This window comes from Danio aesculapii, chromosome 7 (assembly GCF_903798145.1).
Source record: "Danio aesculapii chromosome 7, fDanAes4.1, whole genome shotgun sequence".
NCBI lineage: Eukaryota > Metazoa > Chordata > Actinopteri > Cypriniformes > Danionidae > Danio > Danio aesculapii.
Window position 1 is genome coordinate 12,581,079 of NC_079441.1, and position 23,092 is coordinate 12,604,170.

The window sequence follows — 23,092 nt, forward strand, 5'->3', positions numbered from 1 at the left end:
CTCCAGGGCCGCCAACTGAATAGCCCTAAAGTAGCAGGTCTTGGTACTTGCTTTGCCATAGTAATCAAAGCAGCAGCTGCGTAGCAGATCTATTCCGCTAAGACCATATACATCAACACTGCTATATACAGTGCATCCGGAAAGTATTCTTCGCGTTTCACTTTTTCCACATTGTTTTATGTTACAGCCTTATTCCAAAATGGATTAAATTCATTTATTTCCTCAAAATACTATACACAATACCCCATAATGACAATGTAAAAAAAGTTTTTTGAAATTGTTGCTATTTTATTAAAAATAAAAAACCTGAAAAATCACATGTACATCAGTATTCACAGCCTTTGCTCAATACTTTGTTGATGCACCTTTGGCAGCAATTACAGCCTCAAATCTTGTTGAATATGATGCCACAAGCATCAAAAAGAATTTTTGCCCATTTCTCTTTGCAGTACCTCTCAAGCTCTGTCAGGTTGGATGGGAAGGGACGTGTACAGTCATTTTCAGATCTCTCCAGAGATGTTTAATAGGATTTAGGTCTGGGCTCTAGTGGGGCCACTCAAGGACATTCACTGAGTTGTTGTGAAGCCACTCCATTGATGTTTTGGCGCTGTGCTTTGGGTCATTGCCCTGCTGGAAGAAGAACCTTCGCCCCAGTCTGAGGTCAAGAGCCCTCTGAAGCAGGTTTTCGTTCAGGATGTCTCTGTACATTGCTGGAGTAATCTTTCCCTCAATCCTGACTAGTCTTCTGGTTCCTGCTGCTTATAAACAACCCCACAGCATGATGCTGCCACCACCACGCTTCACTGTAGGGATAGTATTAGCCTGGTGATGAGCGGTGCCTGGTTTTCTCCAAACGTAATGCCTGGCATTCACTCTAAAGAGTTCAATTTTAGTCTCATCAGACCAGGTCTTATCTTATGGTCTGAGAGTCCTTCAGATGCCTTTTGGCAAATTCAAGGTGGGGAGTGGCTTCCGTCCGGCCACTCTACCATACAGGCCTGATTGGTGGATTTCTGCACAGATGGTTGTCCTTCTGTAAGGTTCTCCTCTCTCCACAGAAGAACGCTGGAACTCAGACAGAGGGACCATCAGGTTATTGATCACCTCCATGATTAAGGGCCTTCTCTCTCGATCGCTCAGCTTAGATGGCCGGCAGATCTAGGAAGAGTCCTGGTGGTTACAAACATCTTCCACTTACGGATGATAGAGGCCACTGTGCTCATTGGAACTTTCAAAGCTGGAGAATTGCTTCTGTAACTTTCCCCAGCCTTGTACCTCAAGACAATCCTGTCTCAGAGGTCTACCGACAATTCCTTTGCCTTCATGCTTGGTTTGTGCTTTGACATGCAATATCAACCCTGGGACCTTATATAGACAGGTGTATGCCTTTTCAAATCATGTTCAATCAGCTACATTTACCACAGGTGAACTCCAATTAAGCTGCTGAAACATCTCAAGAATGATCAGTGGAAGCAGAATGTACCTGAGCTCAATTTAGAGCTTCACAGCAAAGGCTTATGTACATGTGATTTTTCAGGTTTTTTACTTTTAATAAATTTACAACAATTTAAAAAGAAAAATTTTGGCTAGAAAAAAAAAATTTTTTCACATTGTCATTATGGGGTATTGTGTGTAGAATTCTGAGGAAATAAAAGAATTTAATCCATTTTGGATTAAGGCTGTGACATAAAAAATGTGGAAAAAGTGAAGTGCTATCCATACTTTCCATGTGCACTGTACATATTCATTACCATACAAAATTCAGAGAGTGTTCATAACAGAAATTCTCTGAAAAATTCCTTGCTCTGTTAAACATCATTTGATAAATATCTGAAAAAGAAAAATAGATTCACAGGAGGGCTAATAATTACAACTTTAATTGTAAGTCTATATATTCATTGTATTTTACTTGACCTGTTTAATTATTTTAACGTGTTTAACTCTGTCATGAAAAACAGGACATAAAAGCCACTGCATGGTTAAGTGAAGTTAAAACATGTTTTTATAATTAGATTTAGACTTTAATGAAAAGAAAATGCCTTGAGTGCAATTAAACAGCAATTGAATTTATTAGTTTGGGCTCTCTACCTATCTCTCTATATATCGTTGATGTATATAAAAGATGAAAAGGATTATATGGAGGAAAATGATTAGACCATCTGCTGGAGATCCAGACCTCCTACAGACTTTCATTACTCCTTTCCTTCATCTCTGTCAAGCTCTTCCATCTTTTTCCCCATTGATCCCTGAAGACTGACTTCCCCTTTCACTCCCCTTGATCCAGAGTGGACTGTCCCGATCTTCCCATTTGCATTTTCCTCATTAACACTGCTCTGTCTTCTGCTGATGGTGGGCTCTCCTGGTTTCTCTCATGCTGAGGAGCAGATCTGACCTCCAGGTCTTTAAATCACTCTCTGAGGTTCCACTAAAGGTCGTCAGCTGTGTTGATCTCGGCACTTCACATTTTTTTAAGCATAACCATTTCAGATAGTAACATTACGTAAGCAAACAGATGAAAGCCAGACTAGTGTGTGGAGGTTTAGCATGGTTCAGTTGAGTCATAACATCTCTCAGTTCACCTGCGGGGTTATGATGAGTAAGCTGATAGTTTGTTTGCTGCACAGTGGTGATTTGCTGTACAGTTTTTGTCTATCTATTATTTCATCCAGCCATCATAGAATTTATCTATTCACCGCAGAATTTTATACATCTGTTCATCCATACATTCGTTGTAGTTTTATCCATCATTCTATTCACAGACTTCTGTTCAGAGACTATTTATCCATCCATCCATCTATCCATTCGTTCATCCATCCATCCATCTATCCATTCGTTCATCCATCCATCCATCCATCCACCCAATTGTCTTTCCATCTATTTATTCATCTATTATCCATCCAACCATCTGTTCGAGGGCCTTTCATCCATGTCTCCATCCGTCTTTCTATTTATTTGTCCATGCATCCCTGGTATTTTCTTCCATCTATCTGTCCATTTATTAAAGTAAAAAAAAAAAAAAAAAAAAAAAAATATATATATATATATATATATATTTCAGCCAATTTTTTTTCTAGCTCAAACATGTGGTAGGGACCCCCAACCTGCTCGTAGGTAGTTCAGCAGCTTATAGAGAAGCACCACTGCTGCAGTGCCAGAATCAAATATCTGCCTACACTTGTAATCCCTCCCCCACAAGTTCACACATGCAGTGTGAAGGACCATCACATAATAAGCCCCCCTGCATTTGTCTTTATGCTTTTAAGCACTGAATGGTTAAGAGGAAAAATGGTGTAAACATGGCCGACATCCCACCAACATCTTTGAAAAGAGTTGACTATAAAGCCATCATCATAATAGAACTAATTCTGTACTGATTACTGTTCACCGGATAAGGGTGTTGTGAGTGTAATCACTTTTTGCATTAAACACCTGTAATGACAAGGATGCAGTCATACCAATTAATGGCATCCATCCATCCATTCATCCATCCATCCAACTGTCTTTGCAACTGTTTGTTCATACCATATTTATCCATCCATGCACCTTAGTTTATCCATTTATGTGTTCAGAGGCCTTTTATCCATCCATCCATCCATCCATCCATCCATCCATCCATCTTCCAACTGTCTTTCCAACTGTTTGTTCATATCATATATCCATACTTCCATCCATCCAGCCAGCCAGCCATCTTAGTCTATGCATTCATCCAACTGTCTTTCCATCTTTTTTCATTCCTTGTCCATCCATCTATCCTTCCATCCATCCATTCATCTTAGTTTATCCATCCATCCATTCAGAGACTTTTCATCCATCTATCCCTCTTAGTTTATCCATACATGTATTCAGAGTCTTTCCATCCATCCATCCATCCATCCATCCATCCATCCATCCATCCATCCATCCATTTGTTCATCCATTATCCATCCATCCATCCATCCATCCATCTATCCATCTTTCCAACTATTTGTCCATGACCTATCCGTCCATTCATCCCTCCATTCATCTTAGTTTATCTATACATCTGTTCAGAGACTACATTCATCCATCCATCCATCCATCCATCCATCCATCCATCCAACTGTCTTTCCATCTATTTGTTCATCCCTCATGCATCCGTCCATCTTAGCTTATCCATCCATCCATTCATCCATCTATCTTAGGTTATCCATTCATGTGTTCAGAGACCTTTCATCCATTCATCCACTCAACAGTTTTTTTTACACGTTTTTATGCAATTGACACTTTTAAGCACTGAATGGTTAAGAGGGAAAAATGTGTAAACATGGCCGACATCCCACCAACATCTTTCTCATAACTGAGAAAAGAGTTGACTATAAAGCCATCATCATAATAGAACTAATTCTGTACTGATTACTGTTCACCGGATAAGGGTGTTGTGAGTGTAATCACTTTTTGCATTAAACTCCTGTAATGAAAAGGATGCAGTCATTACCAATTAATGCCACCGAGACTGTGCGCAAAGTCTTTAGGATGCACAATTCATTCCAGCTGCCGCTGCGGCTCAGTGCTGTGAAATTGGGGACCCTGATGATACCATTATTCTAATGACACTCTCTGAAGAGACGGGAAAGATGGTGAACCGAGATTGCTTCTGCAGTTTATCATCATAAACGGTGTATATCAAGCAGCAAGGCTCTAATGAACTGTTGGCTTTCTCGGGTTTGAATGATTGACTCGCAATGCCAGGTGCAAATGACCAACAACAGGGTCCTCGGTCAAAATTACTGGAGGAACTGTGGCTGAAAGAAACGCTAGTGGGGAAATTCATTCGCACCGATTGATGGGGGTCATTTGTGCCCTATCATTCACACATTTCTGAACGTGCATATTCATATAATGGTCATTTTCTCTCTTTTTTTCTTCACCAGGACAATAATTAACTGCAATCTACGGCAGATCCAGCCACGTGCATTCACACGGAACCCTCACCTTCGCTACATGTGAGTAAACATCTTCTACGAGTGTGATGAAGGACTTACTGAATAAATCCTTTAAATGAATGAATCATTCTCTTAGCTTCCACGCACTTGTAAACAGTGTTGGGTGAGATATGTTTAGTGCATATTGCCGCTCATACTGCAATAGTTGTAAATAGTATAGCTGGTGTTGTGGGTGATTTAAAAGATTAACTGAGATTAAAAGGATACCCAGCAAGCCTTTTTTGTTTTTAAATTATGTCTAATAGATGTCTAATAGATATCTAAACATAGTCGTCTTGGCTAAAACAGGGCTGAATTTGGGCCGTGAAAATCTAATAGACATCTAAGAATAGGCCAAAACTAGACTAGTCATCAAATAAACAGAAATGACTGACTACACACGAAGTATAAAGTCTAATCTGTCTATTTGGCATCTAGTCTAGTTTTGGGCTATTCTTAGATGTCTATTAGATTTTCATTGACAGCCCAAGTTTAGCCTTGATTTAGTCAAGCTGTCCACGTTTAGATGTGTATTAGATATCTGTTAAACACAACATTGTTTGCTGGGTAGTTGACGGCAAAATGTAAATTTGCTCTTAATTTACTTGTACTTAACCTGCCAAATGCTACTTGGTAGGAGATTTTTAGGTGAAACTTTGTTCCTCCGCAGTTGTGGAACAATTTGCCCCTTGAGATTAGAATGGCACATCACTATCTATTTTTAAATCGCTTTTAAAAACGGACCTGCTCGGTCTGACTTAATGTATTATTGATATAATATTATAGTAGTTTTCCGATTGCTTTATTTTGAAATTTATTCTGTTGTTTCTCTTGGTTTTACCTCTTTGTTTTACAAATGTATCTTACTCTGCCTTATGTACAGCACTTTGGTCAGTCTTAGCTTCCACGCACTTGTAAACAGTGTTGGGTGAGATCTGTTTAGTGTATTTTGCCGCTCATACAGCAATAGTTGTAAATAGTATAGCTGGTTTTGTGGGTGATTTAAAAGATTAATCAAAATTAAAGGGATACCCAACAAGCATTTAAAAAAAAGATGTCTAATAGATGTCTAATAGATGTCTAAACATAATCATTTTGGTTAAAACAATTCTAAGAGGCCAAAACTAGTCATCAAATAAACAGAAATGAATGACCACATATATAAAGTCTGTCTATTTGACGACTAGTCTAGTTTTGGGCTATTTTTAGATGTCTATTAGATTTTCACTGACAGCCCAAGTTTAGCCTTGATTTAGTCAAGCTGTCCACGTTTAGATGTCTATCAAACTCAACCTTGTTTGCTGGGTTGTTGATGCTAAAATGTAAATTTGCTCTTAATTTACTTGTACTTAACCTGCCAAATGACACTTTTTTTTGGTAGATGTTTTTTAGGTGAAACTTTGTCCATCTATGGTTCTGGAACAATTTGCCCCTTGAGGGTAGAATGGCACCATAACTATCTATTTTTCAATCGCTTTTACTTACCTGCTCAGTCTGATTTTTTAATATTAATATTATAATAGTTTTTCGATTGCTTTATTTTTAAATTTGTTGTGTTGTTTCTCTTGGTTTTACCTCTATGTTTTTATAATTGTCTCTTTATCTTACTCTGCCTTATGTACAGCACTTTGGTTAGTCTTGAGGCTGTTTTTAAATGTGCTTTATGAATAAATAAACTTAAAAAGTCAATGAAAAGTCAATGATTTGCAGCAGTTTGAGAGCCAAGAAACATATACAGGCAAAATGATAATTTTGTTGTTCCTCATGTGATTTTAAACCTTTATGAGTTTCATTCTTCTGTCGAACAATTATTTCCTGTCAATTATTTCATTGTTTAGCGTAAAGCACTCTGTTGTCTGTGAAAGAAAGGTGCTAAATAAATAAACCTTTATGTACTTAACAATAAGAAGATATTTTGAACAGTATGTTGGTACTCGCTGATATCATAGTAAGAAAAGAAAATACTGTGGAAGTCAATGGGTGAGAGAGTTCTGTCGATTTGTCCTACCTTGTCAGATTATCCCACCTCCAAATAGAAATTTAGGTGCACATTTTGATGAAGCAATAGGCTACTCATCAGATTTTGCTACCAGTGTAAATGTTCATGTGGAGTAGTGTAATATGAAGCTGTAATATCGCCCTAACCTACCTAATCCCTAACCCCAACCTCAGAACCATTCAAATACTGTGTTGGTAGCATTATCTGATGGGTAGGGCACCATCAGGATACCGGCTACCAGCATTTTTCAAACTATCTTCTTTTGTGTTCAACATGAAGAAATTCAAATAGGTTTTGAACCAGTGAAGGGTGAGTAATTGATGCCGAATGTTCATTTCTAATGATTCATCTATTTAATTGCTTTGACTTTTGACAATTCATTGAGCTAATATTGGACTAAACATTATTTACTGCATTTTTACTTCTAATACAGACTCAGTGCATCATAACTGGACCATTTTAGCTAAAAATCTAAATCTTTAAGCTAAAAAAAAGTAATCTACACCTCGGATGGCCTGAGGTTAAATAAATAAACAGTATTCTTTGGTATCACTTTATTTTGATGGCCCCTTTAATGCATTTTGTTGAATTTAAGTTACATTGCATCTACATTCCAACTAGTTCTCATTAGATTATAAATAGACTGTAAGTTGACATATACTTGCAAAGTTTCTTATAGTCAGTTAAATGTCTGTTGAAGGAGCAGCATCAGCAGATATTAAGCAGACAGTCTACTAATAACTTTGTCAACAAAATGTGCCATGGGGACCATCAAAATAAAATCTTACTCATTTTCTATTGCAAGGTGAACTAAGCCTTTTCAATTAGAAATTGTTTTGATTTTATGCATTGTTTTCCCGAATCAATGTCCTGAAAATGATATTCCTAAGCAGTCAACTTATTTACCATGAAATTGTCGGTGACAGAAGCAGTATGTTGATACAGGAACAGGATCAATGGAGCTAGCAAAACCTATAAATAGACAATAAAGCAACAATTAAAAAAGGGAAATGCTGTGTGAAGACTTGGTTTTATTAATCAGTTGTTGATTAGAATGAGGCTGATTCAGATTTTGCGATGCAGAAGATAAAGATTTCATAATTGAAAGATGGAAGATGACGCTATAACATTTTTATGAAATTATGGAAACTAATAAGATCAATAAGAATGGATATGTGGATATGTGAATATCAAATACTCATGAACTAATTTCTTAATATAATTATAAAATATAATTTAGTTCATTTATATAGAGTGAATTTTTGTAATTTTTGTACAGTGTTTAAGGCAACTATATTTTAAAAGGCACCTATTTTACCTCTTTTACAAGATGTAAGATAAATATTTGGTGACTCCAGAATGTGTCTGTAAAGTTTCAGCTCAAAACACCCATCAGATAATTTATTATTGCCTCCAGAATGTGCCCATTTTGGTGTCTGAGTATGCTAGCTGTTTTTGTAGCCTGTGGCTTTAAATTCAAATGAGCTGCTTCTCCCCGCCCACCACTCTGACGTGTGTGTCTGCTTCTCATGCGTTCCGTCAGATAAACAGCAGTCAGTGATAGAGACAGATACAGATGATGCTGAAATAAGGTCACTGGTCACAAATACCAAGTAAGTTTATTTTGTATGTATTTGTAGTGGAGTTTATTTAAGCCTAAAACAATTTGTCTTAATTTCATTATTGCCAAATATCCGCCATCATTTGGAATTCATTTTAATTTAATTTGTTAAGAAAGAATTATTTTTATTGGTGTGTTGGCAAATTTAAAGGCTAAGTGTACCTAGGCCTATTCAGTGCTGAGATGTTATGTTACACAGAGGACTTATTTTATTCCTTTGTTCCAACTTCTAAGTGGCCTATAGCCTTTATTTGTAATGAATAAATTATGTTAAAACACATGACTCAGTCTTGAAAAAAGGCAAAAGAGCTGTGTGCATGTGCACAATTGAATAACGTCGGGCTGTAAACGGACTCAGGCTTTTTAAAAAAAAAAAAAAAAAGCTGTGAATCAAAATGTATCGGGCTCGGGTTGAATTCTTTCGGCCTAACTTTTAAGGCCCAAATTACAGCTCTGGTGTATACATTATTATGGAGACATGGTACCAATTGTCAATCAATTCTGTGGGTGGGGTAAAAAATAAATAAATAAAAAATCCGCACTCCTACGTCACGTTGCGGTGTGCCTCAAAATCCCTGGGATTTATGCCCTATTTTAATCTCAGGAAATTAAAAAAAAAGTTGTATTGTGTTTCTATCACTTCAAAATGACAGTGGACACGCTATACCTACACACAGTTTGGTCCAAACAGCTTACAAAAGATGATTTTTTATTATAGGTGCCCTTTAAGTAACTGTATCATTAAATGACCTAATAATAAAAAGCTATCCCTTACTTTACTTTTTTTCAATGGAAAAGTAATCTAATTACAGTAACTAGTTACTTTGTAACTATTTACACCTAATACTGACTAAATAGAATAATTATAATGTAAATTCAGTTTTAAATGTAGTATACACTTGAGTAGTGTGGAAGCATTTAGAAAATGTATTTATTTTATTTCCCTTTTTTTGACCAAAAGCATTTCCTGCTGATCATTTTTTACTTCTGATAAATGTGTGTCAGTTAGAGGGTAAACAACTTTGGAGACCATAGTGTTTACTTTTCATGTGAGCTACCGTACCATTTCTTTTAACCTTTGCACAACTAATGGATGGTGATGCTTTTTACCATGGCTAGCAGAAACCATCATGATTTTCTCCTTACTAATTTATTTTTTTTATAAAGTTCATGCCCGTAAACAAAATATCTACCAGTGACCTTCGGTTTCCGCCATCGTCTCACAAACCAGAACAGTGTACGGATTTTCGAGAGTATGTGATAATGGTCTCAATTACAGGCAAGCCAACTGGCTAAGCACTCGGTGAACGGGCTAAAAAAGTAAAAGATCCCATGTTCATTTCAATCACAAACAGAGCAGATGGACATGCTAATTGTGGGGTCATTAAAAAATACGGTCAGGAACTTCAGTAACAAAGACAATGACTGCTTATGTCTTATTTAATTGCAGCTCTTAGAGGATTAAAGTGGCCACTTTTGACATTGTAACGGCCGACGGAAATAAATTGTGGAAATAAAACCGGCAGCAAAGACAAAACATGATTAAATGAAGAGAGTACAGTACAAATACTGAGAAGAATGTAACTGATATCTTTCTGTTAGACCTCTTTGACTCAGAGTTGTTCTTAAAGGTATAGTTTACACAATAAATGAAAATTACTCATTTAAACTCCCTAGTGTGGTTTTAAAAGATTGATGACTTTCTTTCTTCTGTTGAACACAAAAGAAGATATTTTGAAGAATGCTGGTTGCTGGCATCCATCGACTTCCAAAGTAGGGGAAAAAAACACTGTGGAGGTCAATGGGTCTCATCATCCAGCATTCTTCAAAATATCTTCTTTCGTGTTCATCAGAAGAATGAAAGGGTGAGTAAATGATAATAGAACTATCATTTTTGGGTGAATTATCCCGTTATTAACTTATATACTTGAATAAGTTTACTTATTACATATTATTAATAATATATTTTGTATATATTTAATTAAGTATAAATATTAGCAAGTCCATACTGTAGGTGCATCCCAAATAGCAACACTTCAAGCACTCTACTGTTGTAGCTTTGCTCATGTAGGGAAAGGAGAGAAGCCATCGAATGCTGAGGTTTGATTATTGATTTTGTATCGTGCAAAAAAAATTCCAACATAGGTTCATTGTGGATACATACCCCCATCTACATTTCTGGAAAGCACAAAATATGCACTTGGAGGTACATCTGCTTGCAGTTTTAGTTTTTGCATATCCACCAGTGGCCACTGTGTACACTTTTTAATGATCTCAAATCTCTCTTGCACGTCCTCTTCTCGTGAAAAATCCACCAGAGGGTGCAACGACACACACTTCAGCCAAAAAGCTTGCTGTCAACTGACTTACCCCCCCCCCCCCCCCCCCCCACCCACTCCCTTCCCTAAACCCAACCGATAGTTTTTCAAAAGCAATCTAGAAAAAGAAAAGCCATAGCAGCCACGTGATTTTACCACGGTTTCAGATTTTACCACATTTTTGGCCAGTCATTTATGTTTTTGCTTTTGTTTTACGTGCTTTCTGGAACTGTTTTTCGCCGGACTCGAACCCTGTTGTTGCGGTCCACTCTGCTCCACGTCCCATGTCTGGCCGGCCTTCACACCAAGCTACTAGTAACACTGGAAAAGCCATCCATATGGAGTTAAGCGGTCAGCTGGTAGCGTGAAAAAGAACATAAGCTGTCTGCGGCATCATACCGTCACTTACCATTAGTTTTTACAGGTGAAATGCAACCAGACATATCTCCAAGTACATATTTTGTGGTCTCCAGAAATGTAGATGGAGGTACATATCCACAACGAGCCTGCATTGCAAAATTCACTTACATACGTGATTATGCCGCCACTCATGGCAAGTACTATTTGTTAATTTATTTTACTAATTTGGCAACCGTTAAACATTGACTGGAAAACGGTTTAAAATTCGGTTAGCTACAAAAACTTTAGCGTTTGATTTGGGACAACAATAAACTTGTACACTACACTGTAAAAAATGCAGGGTTCCACACAATTCATTAAGGATTGAAGGTTGTTCCAACACAAATCAATTAAGTTAACAAACCTAAGTGGATTAAACATAAAACAATTAAATTGTCTTTAAAAAATTTTAAGAATTGTGTCGTTTAATCTTATTTTACATAAGTAGTTTGAATAAGCAGCAAAATAAGCTTTTAGTGTGTACATAAGTGACTGTATAAATGCATAGTGCATAAGTGCAAAGTGTTTAGTGAATCATTTGGGATGCATCTCATGACTTATCCATCGATTTGTCAAACCATCATTCAAATGATTCATTCAAAACAGTTGATTAATTTAGAATGAAGCAAATGAATACTTATGAATGAATCACTCAATGATTAATTCAAAATCAGATTCATTCAAAAGCAAAACACTGAGTGTTGCTATTGACACATAAATGTTTTCCTCCAGCTTGGTTTGGAACCAATTTCATTGACACAACAGAAAAAGACAAACAATATGAGATCTAATTTGTAACTCATTCGGTATTAACTTGTTCTTTGTTGAACGACTGTGTAAAATCAATATCAAAATTGAGCTCACGCAGTGATATTCAAGAAAACGGCACTCTTGCTTGCTTGTGTGATATCACTGAACTACATCTAAATATAAAACAAAATATGCTTTTATAACTTGAATTATTGTGTCGTTCTAACTCCATTAAACAGGCTTCATCGCACAGTGAATGCTTTCGGACTCTTGGAATACATTTTGGTTTGTTTTTTGAGCGATGTGCTCGATAATTTCAGCTTCCACACTGTTAACACAAGAACATGCAGATAATAAATATAGCAATTTAATTCAAATTCATGTCACGCATTTTATATCAGACTGATAGCATTCCTTCTTAATATCCACCAAAATGAATGACACCAAACTCATACACTACACTGGAAGAAATGCAGAGTTATGCACAATTCACTGAGGTTATCCCAACACAAATCAATTAAGTTAACAGACTTAAGAGAACATAAAACAATTAAGTTGTCCTTACAAAAAATCTGCAGAATTGTGTTGTTTAAGCTCATTTTATGTAAGTAGTTTGAACAAGCAGCAAAATAATTTTTTTTTGGTATACACAGTTGACTGTATAAGTGCATAGTGTATAACTGCATAGTGTGTAGCATGGTTTTTGGGATGCAACTCATGTCTTATACATCGATTTGTCAAATCATCCGTTCAATTGATTCATTCAAAACAATGGATTCATTCAGAATGAAGCATATGACTGTATTTATGAACGAATCACTTGGAAGATTCAAATCATTCAGGAGCAAAACACAAATGTTTTCCTTCGGCTTGGTTTGGAACCAATTTCATTGACACAATACAAAAAAAAACCCCACACAATATGGTGTCTAATTTGTAACTCATTTGGTATTAACTTGTTCTTTGTTGAACGACTGTGTAAAATCAATATCAAAATTGAGCTCACGCAGTGATATTCAAGAAAACGGCACTCTTGCTTGCTTGTGTGATATCACTGAACTACATCTAAATATTAAACAAAGTATGCTTTTATAACTTGAATTATTGCGTCGTTCTAACTCCATTAAACAGGCTTCATCACACAGTGAATGCTTTCGGACTCTCAGGATGTGTTTTGGTTTGTTTTTTTAATAATTTCAGCTTCCACACTGTTAACACAACAACGGCGATATTATGACAGACAATAAATATAGCAATTTATTTCAAATTCATGTCAGGCATTTTATATTAGACTGATAGTATGCTTTCTTAACATCCATCACAGTGGATTTTCTGGCTCCCTGAAGAAGAAGAAGAAAAAAAAGCTTGTTAATGCCACACATTAACTTGAATGGACCTTTTGGATTTTTATGTGTCCTAAACGTCCTGTGTGTGTTAAATGACGGAGAGCAGTCTGGGTGGCCAGACATTGTGTCTCCACAGCCCACATATCAACAGGGCCCTAATAAATTTGAAGGAGCCATTGTAAGGCAGGAGAAAAGGTCATATCCTCTCGGGAGGGCGAAAAAAAAAGGCTCTCGCTCATTAAGTCTTTTTCCTCTACGTGATTTCTCATGTCCTAAAATGTCACTTTGTTCACCAAACGCCCTCCTCTGACATCCCATTCAATTAGGGACAAATATTACAGTATGTGTTCATTTTAACATGACTTTGATCGGCACAGAAAAATTAAACAAAAGAAGTCTTTACTGTAAAGCTGAGTGATCGATTTTTTCAAACACAGCTGGAAATACTGCAATAATATATTTTAATAACAAAACAATATTAGAATTTCCAGTAGATTAATAGTGAAATACAAGTGAATACAGTTGAAGTCAGAATTATTAGCCCTCCTGAATTATTAGCCCCCCTGTTTATTTTTTCCCCCAATTTCTGTTTAACGGAGAGAAGATTTTTTTCAACACACTTCTAAACATAATAGTTTTAATAACTCATTTCTAATAACTGATTTATTTTATCTTTGCCATGATGACAGTAAATAATATTTGACTAGATATTTTCAAGACACTTCTATACAGTTTAAAGTGACATTCAAAGGGTTAACTAAGTTAATTAGGTTAACTAGGCAGGTTAGGGTAATTAGGCAAGATATCGTATAACAATGATTTGTTCTTTGAAAAAATGGCCTAAAGGGTAATAATAATTCTGAAATTCTAAAATGGTTTTTAAAAAATTTAAAACTGCTTTTATTCTAGCCAAAATAAAACAAATAAGACTTTCTCCAGAAGAAAAAATATTATCACTGTGAAAATTTTCTTGCTATGTTAAACATTTGGGAATTATAAAAAAATCAAAGGGGGGGCTAATAATTCTGGCTATATATATATATATATATATGAGGGTTCTGGCTGGTTCCCAATTCTGAACCAGACAGCAATATCAGCACTTGTACAGCCTCTTCACCCTTGTGTATTTCTCCACCCAAACTGACATATATTGCAGCTGTTGGACAACATAAAGTACTTTTGAGGCTTTTCAGGCGAGAATGTAGTTGTTTAGATTGTAACTATGCAGTTTATTTATAAGGATGCGCCTATTTTAAATATTTATAATTTCTGAGATTCAGCGTGTTGACCGCCATCGGCCCGTAATACTGAACAAAACAAGTTCTTAGGGGAGAAAAACCTAGCGTAAAATTCAAACTACAGCTGATCAAAACATAAAACTGGTAAGTGGCTTTCCAAGTCGATCTCTCTCTTTGTATGTTGTAGTGCTGAATTTATACCATAGTAATTGTGTTTTGCTTTGCTTTGTGTTTGCTTTGGATTTTTCAGGGTTAATTTTGGTGATATCTCGTTTGCAATAGAGAAAGACTGGGAAATCTCTGTAGACTGATGACATTTAATGCCGTTCAGCCTTATAATATCAAAATGTGAGCAAAATCACCTGTTTTGTCATCACTTTAAACATTACGCTTGAGAATCATTCAAATGCTAGCTTGGTGACGTTGGTGAATGAGCAACGGTTTCTTCTGTTCTGACGGTCAGCTGCAGATGTGAATGAATGGTGTAAGAAAGTAATTCCTTGTTTAAAGGATTTTTAAGACTTTCTTTTTTATATACATGATTATGCCATCGAACTGTTGTGTAAACGCAATATCACATGAGTAGCAGTGCGATATGGCTTTAAATCATCACTGGTGGGACTCTAAGGCACTCGGCCTGCGGTCTCAAGTCAATGCACACCTCCCACCAGTGCCGATATACAGCCATATTGCACTGCATTGCTCATAAAATTAATAATAAGAAGTTTGTTATTATGTCCAATTGTCATTCTCTGAACAAAATGACTCAATTTTTATTTGAAATTAGGAAGAAAGTTATCAGATCTTTACAGAATAAAACAAACATTAACATTTATTAATAAATCTAATAAGTAAGTTACTAATAATCCAAGTAAATCCAGAGACTTTCAAGAGCTCTCTATTTTTACTTTTCAATAGCTTTATGCACATATATTATTTGTATATATATGACAAAATTTTAGCATAATTTAGAATAGACAGAATTTCAGACATATTTATTTAATCTTTTTATTTAATCACTGTTTTATAAATTCAGAAGCATTAAGAAACCGAGATTTGGATAATTAACGTTGATTTTCACTTACAACAATTTGTTATTTAGTCCTATTGTCATTATCTGGAAAAAAAGAAGCTGACAAAGACTAGATTTTTATTTGAAATTACGATGAAACATTATCAGATCTTTACAGAATAAAACAAACTAATAACTCAAGTGAATCCAGAGACTTTTTAAACACGCTCTATTTTTATTTGTCAGTAGCTACTGTATGTGCACATGTCTTATTTATATATTTTTACCATAAATTATAGAACAGTTTCTAAAAGTTATTTTTATGACCAAGACTGCAAATATGATAATTCAACTAGATGCTATAATACTATTAAAATGAGTATGTGTTGACATTGATTCATGTGGAAATATGAACTGAATTTAGAAAACTGTACTGCATATTTTAGGCGAATATGAAATGATTTATTCTCGATCTGACGTCGGTTTTTTTTTTACTTTAGCTATAAACATGCACTTTAATCATGCATATTTCGTATAACTTTTTCTAAACTAATTATTATGCATTGCACATGAGGTAAAGCACCGATAACGCAAACAGCAAGTAAATAAAGTACATGGTACAAAATAGTGGGTTCCACACAATTACTTCATGTTGTCCCAACACAAATTGATTAAGTTAACTTGATCATTTTTACACATTTAAGTGGACTGAACATAAAACAATTAAGTTGAGTCATTATATTTACTATATATTCTAAAAATATAACCTACATTCTGGCATATTAAAGTCAAACAGTGAAGTGTGTTGCCAATAAAGCAAAGGGAATCAAAAGATTACCCCGAGCTCAATCCCACTGCCAGATTTTTGATCCTGATGAATTTGCACAGGAGTCAAAAAGGCACATTATACGTTAGCGGACATAAAACCAAATTAAAGTAACTGTCTGCCGTGTCATGAGAAAATATCTATTTATAAAAGACTACTAGAAGACTATAAACAAATTAATGGTAATTAGAGCAGCGTTATTAAATTAAATATCTGCTTTACTAAGCGCCAACTATAAATATGATGACCTTAAAACTAGGTCGAAAGCCTTTTGCTTTAATGAAGGTCTATTTGTTCTTTCTTCTGTCGGATCATTTTAGTCCATCCAGACACTCACCAGAGAATGACATAAGTGTTTTTTTATTTTTGTCACTAAATGTTTTAGTCAGGCTAGTCAGACTCCATTTGGCAGATGCAGCATGTATTGTTCATCAAGACAACAGTGGCGGTAAAATGGTCTATTCTTATTGCATCTATTTACAGTTCACATAGATACGTGATGTTTCAGTGCATTTGTCAAATCTAAGATGTTGTTTTTATTTATTTTATTTATTTTTACCAGACTCAATACAAGAAGAACTATCATGATGGCATTTGTTCTATATTTATGGATACCTAGGGGTGTGTCATTAGTTAAAATGGTCCTATTATGTGTCTTAGGCGTCCCCAGAATGTTTGCAATTTGGAATATTTTGAAGTTTTGAGCTATATTTTTAATTGTGTTTCTTGATTCACCTTCTTGACATGCACAAAATAAACTAACAAAAACAGATGTACAAATCTAAATAACTAAACAAAAAATACTATTGGAATTTAAATACAATTAAATATGCTTGAAAGACAAGAGGGAAATAGGAATAAACTCTAAACCTCTGTCAATGATGAAACTCATCTATACATTGGGCATTTCAAATTGATAAACTTATGTTCTTCAACTTTACGTTGTTTTTTTTCTCCATGCAGTCTGCATGTAGGAGCTTTATATTGATTGCTAATCTACAAGAGATGATGGTTATTTGGTTAAACATTGGGCATATTACTCCATATAAGATTATATTTCAGCACTTTTAAAAATGGGCAGCGACTTTTAAATATCACATAGAAAGTGTTCAAGCGATCATGTGCCTTTTTGGGAAACGTATGTGAAGTTGCGAAAAACGTTCGCCACTTTGCACATACAGAACATACAAGATACACTACCTGACAAAAGTCCTGTCATCTATCCAGGTTTTAGGAACAATAAATAATAACTTGACTTCTAGTTGATCATTTGGTATCAGATATGGCACATATAAAAGGCAAAGGCCTCTAGATTACGCTTATTTTACCAAAATAAAATATGATCATGCCAGAAATAATGTACAGTCTGGAATATAAAGTCATGGTGCAGTGGAAAAAGTATTAATATTGTGTGTGACAAATAACTTATTAATAAAGTCATGTAAAATGGCAAAAGAAAGCATTCTTGCAGGACTCCCAGAGTTCTCAAGATTCTTTGGATACATCTTCTATGTCTCCTCCATCTTACCCCAGACATACTCAATAATGTTCATGTCTGGTGACTGGGCTGACCAATCCTGGAGCACCTTGATCTTCTTTGCTTTCAGGAACTTTGCCCTCTCCTGTGGTTTGTAATGTAATAGGCAGTACAAATGTCTTGATACCTCAGGCTGTTGATGTTGCCATCCACTCTGCAGCTCTCTCGAACACCCCCATACTGTATGTAACACCCCAAACCATGATTTTTCCTTCACCAAACTTGTCTGATTTCTCTGAGAATCTTGGGTCCATGCGGGTTCCAGTAGGTTTTCTGCAGTATTTGTGATGATTGGGATGCAGTTCAACAGATGATTCATTTGAAAAATCTACCTTCTGCCACTTTTCCAAATGATCAACTAGAAGTTATTATTTGTTGCTTTTACAACTGGGATCGACGACAAGACTTTTGTCAGGTGGTGTACATGGTTATCGAGAAACCCAGCCATGATCTTTTATTGTTTTATAACAAAAAAGTTTAGTGTAAAACGTAAAATAGGACCCCTTGAGTGAAAGCTGTAAGAGCTGTAAACCCTGTCTGTTTTCAGCGACTATTGCACCACCTGATTGAAATGTTTTTTTATGCAAAATGTGCACCAGGCGGTCAGAGGACAGACTGTAAGCTACACGCAGATTTAGCTGTAGCTAGATTTTAGTGACTCTGAAAGCTTTTCCAAACATCCCCATAAGATATGCAGAACGCAAAGCATTTAGCCTTTGCGGGGTGATAAGCTAATAGCTGTGGTTGGGTACAGAGCAAGAATTCAGACGGGGTCTGTCCACTAACCTGATATTCTGCTTGAATTAATTGCTGCTTTTGTTAAAGGTTGAATGTTACACCCTTGTGTTTTCTTACGCCATGTTTGTATAGGGTTTAGGAAGCAAGCTCTGCTATTCTCTGTGGTTTTGTAACATCACTGGAGTCATATAAAGTGGTGTGAAAATGTGTTTGCCCCCTTACTGATTTCTTATGTTTTTATGCATGTTTGTCACAATTTCATATTTCAGATCTTCAATCAAATTGAAATATTAGTCAATGGTAACACACACACACACACACACACACACACACACACACACACACACACGCACAAACTAGTTTATATATGTTTCTGTTGTGCCAGATTTTGTTTCCGATTTTTTTTTGTTTAGTGTTTAGAGTCCAGTATTCATAAAAGCTGTTTAAAAAATCTGAACCTAGAACACAAAACCATAAATGTATATGTAATAAATAAGCTTTCCATTCGATATATAGTTTGCTTGGATAGGACAATATTTGGCTGAGATACAACTATTAGAATATCACATCATGCAATTTTGAAATGAAGGATTTTTAGTATTGAAAAATTATAATACAAAATACAACACCAAATAACCATGTGTAAAAAAAATAATAATAATGTTTTACCCGTAAACCGCAATCTGCAACAACTGCAATCAAGCGTTTTTGATAATCTGCAATGAGTCTGTTATAGTGCTGTGGAAAGATTGTGGCCCGCTCATCTTTACAGAATTTTTGTAATTAAGCTACATTAGAGCTTGAACCGCCTTTTTAAGTTCATGACACAGCATCTCAATTAGATTCAGCTCAGGACTTTGACTAGGCCACTTCTTCACTTCTTGAAAGTCTTTATTTTGTATTTCTTCAGGCATTCAGAAATCGGCTTGCTGGTGTGCTATATATTTTGTGGTGTGAATAGATTTTTATCCATTTAAAATATGTATTTTTTTCTGTATGTTTCCCATGAATAAACAATGCATTTATTAATACTACTAATGATAATTATAGAAATAAGAATGCATTTTATTTGTAATGTGCTTTTCTTAAACCAAAAGCGATTCAGTAAAAATTAAACAAACAGTAAAAAACATTAAAAAGTATCAAATAGAAATAGCACAAACTACACACGCAAACACACACACACACGCACGCACGCACTCACACATGCACACAGACACACGCACGCACGCACGCACGCACGCACGCACGCACGCACATTAAACTAGTTTAAATATGTTTCTGTTGTGCCAGATTTTGTTTCAGATTTTTTTTGTTTAGTGTCCAGTATTCATAAAGGCTGTTTAAAAAATCTGAACCTAGAACACAAAACCATAAATGTATATGTAATAAACAAGCTTTCCATTCGATATATAGTTTGCTTGGATAGGACAATATTTGGCTGAGATACAACTATTAGAATATCTGGAAGAATCTAAATATATATAAAAAAATTGCCTTTAATATTTTTCAAAATAAGCTCTTAGCAAAGCATATTATCAATCAAAAATTGAGTTTTGATATATTTCAAGTAGGAAATCTCAGAAAAATCAATAATCATGGATATTTTTGGATTTTGCATTAAATATAGAGTACCCATACACTAAAAGAATGATTTTGTGGTAAAGGGTCACATATTATATTATATTATATTATATTATATTATATTATATTATATTATATTATATTATATTATATTATATTATATTATATTATATTATATATCATGATTTTATATCATAAGCATACTTCATTATCAAGTTGTTTATCAGACTCTTATGCTGTAATCTGTCAAAGGAAGACAAAGATGATCTATAGTGAGCCGTTATAATTGAAATATGGCAGATATATGACACACAAAGTGAAACATATTGTGGTCTCTGCAGGCTTAAACTAATGTAATTTTCCCCCCAGATTTTCCCTGTCTTTTAAATAAGATTAGAGCATATTGATCCAGCACAGCTCACATGCTTTGCTCAGTCAGCAGGTTGGATTTTGACGGACAGATTCTGGCTCTCAGCCTGACACCGTGTGTACATAGGTAAAGACAGCCTCTCCAAGCCGCTGTCACTCATTCCAGGACGGAGCGTTTTATCACAGCCGTGAGCTCACGCTCATCAATGTCGGTTCAAACTCATGGGGATTGTGGGAAGATGTCTTCTATTCACACCCTGTCCACTCACATGCTCGGGGTCATCTTGTTTTAGCCTGCTCTCTCAACAACAACAACAGCTGATAGTTGATTCGAAGATTTACAGAATACGAACAAAAGAATACGTTTTTTTTTTTTTGTGGCAAGCCATTTTGACTTTTATTCGTTCTGAGGATGTGAACTCTTTATATCATCAATTCAATTCTTGAAATCAACTATTAGTATTCTTGATATCAAGAGTTCTATGTGACCCTGGATCAAAAATCCTGTCATAATGGTTCATTTTTTTGAGTTTTCCATTGATGTATGGTTTGTTAGGATTATATTTGACTAAATCTGAAATCTGAGAGGTCAAAACAAAATAAATAAATAAATAAATAAATATCAAAACATCATTCATTCATTAATTCATTTATTCATTCATTCATTCATTCATTCATTTTCTTTTTGGCTCATTCCCTTTATTAATCAGGGGTCGCCACAGCGGAACGAACCACCAACTTATCCAGCACATGTTTTACACAGTGGATTCCCTTGCAGCCGTAAGCCAACACTGGGAAACACCCATGCACTCTTGCCTTCACACTCACACTATGGCCAATTTAGCTTATTCAATTTACCTATAGCGCATGTCTTTAGACAGTGGGAGAAACCGGAGCACCCGGAGGAAACCCACGCGAACACAGTGAGAACATGCAAACTCCCACTGCGCCACTGTGATGCCCCAATATTAAACAACTAACTAACTAACTAACTGACTAACTAACTAACTAATTAACTAACTAACTAACTAACTAACTAACTAACTAAATAAATAAATAAATAAATAAACAACAAAACAAACCAAAAAACAAACAAATAAATAAAAATAAATTAATAAATACTAATAAATAAACAAATAAATAAATAACAAAACAATCAAGTAAATAAATACAAATAAATAAAAACAAATACATAAATAAACAAATAAACAAACAAGCAAATAAATAAATAAAAAAACAAACAAATAAATAAATACAAAAAAATAACAAAACAAACAAATAAATATAAATAAATAAATGAAAATAAATAAATAAATAATAAAACAAACAAACAAACAAATAACTAAATAAATAAATCAATAAATACAAATAAATAAATACAAATAATAAAAGAAAAATAAATATGAAAACAAACAAACAAATAAATGAAAAAATAAATAAACAAATAAATAAATAACAAAACAAACAAACAAATCAATAAATAAATGTAAAATTCACCTTTAAAATTTGTTAGTTCTTAGCAATGCATATTACTATGAGAAATATGTAAGTTTTACTTTTGGTATTAAATTTACAAAATATCATAATAGAACTTGATCTTCACTTAATATTCAAATGATGCTATCAGTATATGAATTCTTGACATGATGAATGCATTCATTCCTTTTCTTTTAAAACTAAATTGTTGATACCAAGAATTAACATTGCTACGAGTGGAAATGCAATTTCTGATATCAACAATTTTATTTTTGATATAAATGATTGTATTTGTGCAAATGATGACATAGTTGTTGATATTAAGAATGAACAGTGTTACTAGTTAAAATGTAATCAGCATTTTGATGTCAAAAATTTTATTATCAATGTCAAGAATACTTGCCACAGTTTGCACCAGATACTTTCTTAAAATCACTCCGTTTCGTTATAAGTCACAATCACCAGCGATCCAATCTCTGCAGATCGCTGGTAAACACAGACCGCATAAAACTACAAATCCGCCATTATATGGACTACAAGTTCCAGGCATGCACCACACACACTTACACTCGTTCCTGATCCTGACTGCAAACACACAGTTGGAGAATTGTTAAAGACTGATTACTAGGTCTTTAAATACAGCGCGCACACACACACACACACACACACACACACGCACGCACACGCACACGCACACACACATCTGTGCTGAGTTCTGTCTACATTTCTAGAGAACACAAATTATGTAGCCAGAGGTATGTCTGGCTGCATTTCGTCTACGAAATTAACACTGTCATGCCGATGACAGCTTCTGTTCCTGAACACGCTACCAGCTGACCACTTACCTCCATGTGGACGGCTTTTACAGAGTTACCCTGTAGCTCGCCACGTATGTAGGCGGACTTAGGATGCAGAGCAAAGTTGACCACGACGATAGGG

General features: G+C 35.1%; 1 protein-coding gene across 2 annotated transcripts in view; it reads left to right on the forward strand.

The window, feature by feature from the left end:
* ntrk3b (neurotrophic tyrosine kinase, receptor, type 3b) overlaps nucleotides 1–23,092 on the forward strand; it is a 285,287-nt gene that overhangs the window by 43,097 nt on the left and 219,098 nt on the right. For both annotated transcript variants that reach the window (XM_056461059.1, XM_056461060.1), the window contains exon 3: nucleotides 4,890–4,961. In XM_056461059.1, coding sequence (XP_056317034.1) covers nucleotides 4,890–4,961 — 72 coding nt within the window. The remainder of the gene's footprint in view (nucleotides 1–4,889; nucleotides 4,962–23,092) is intronic.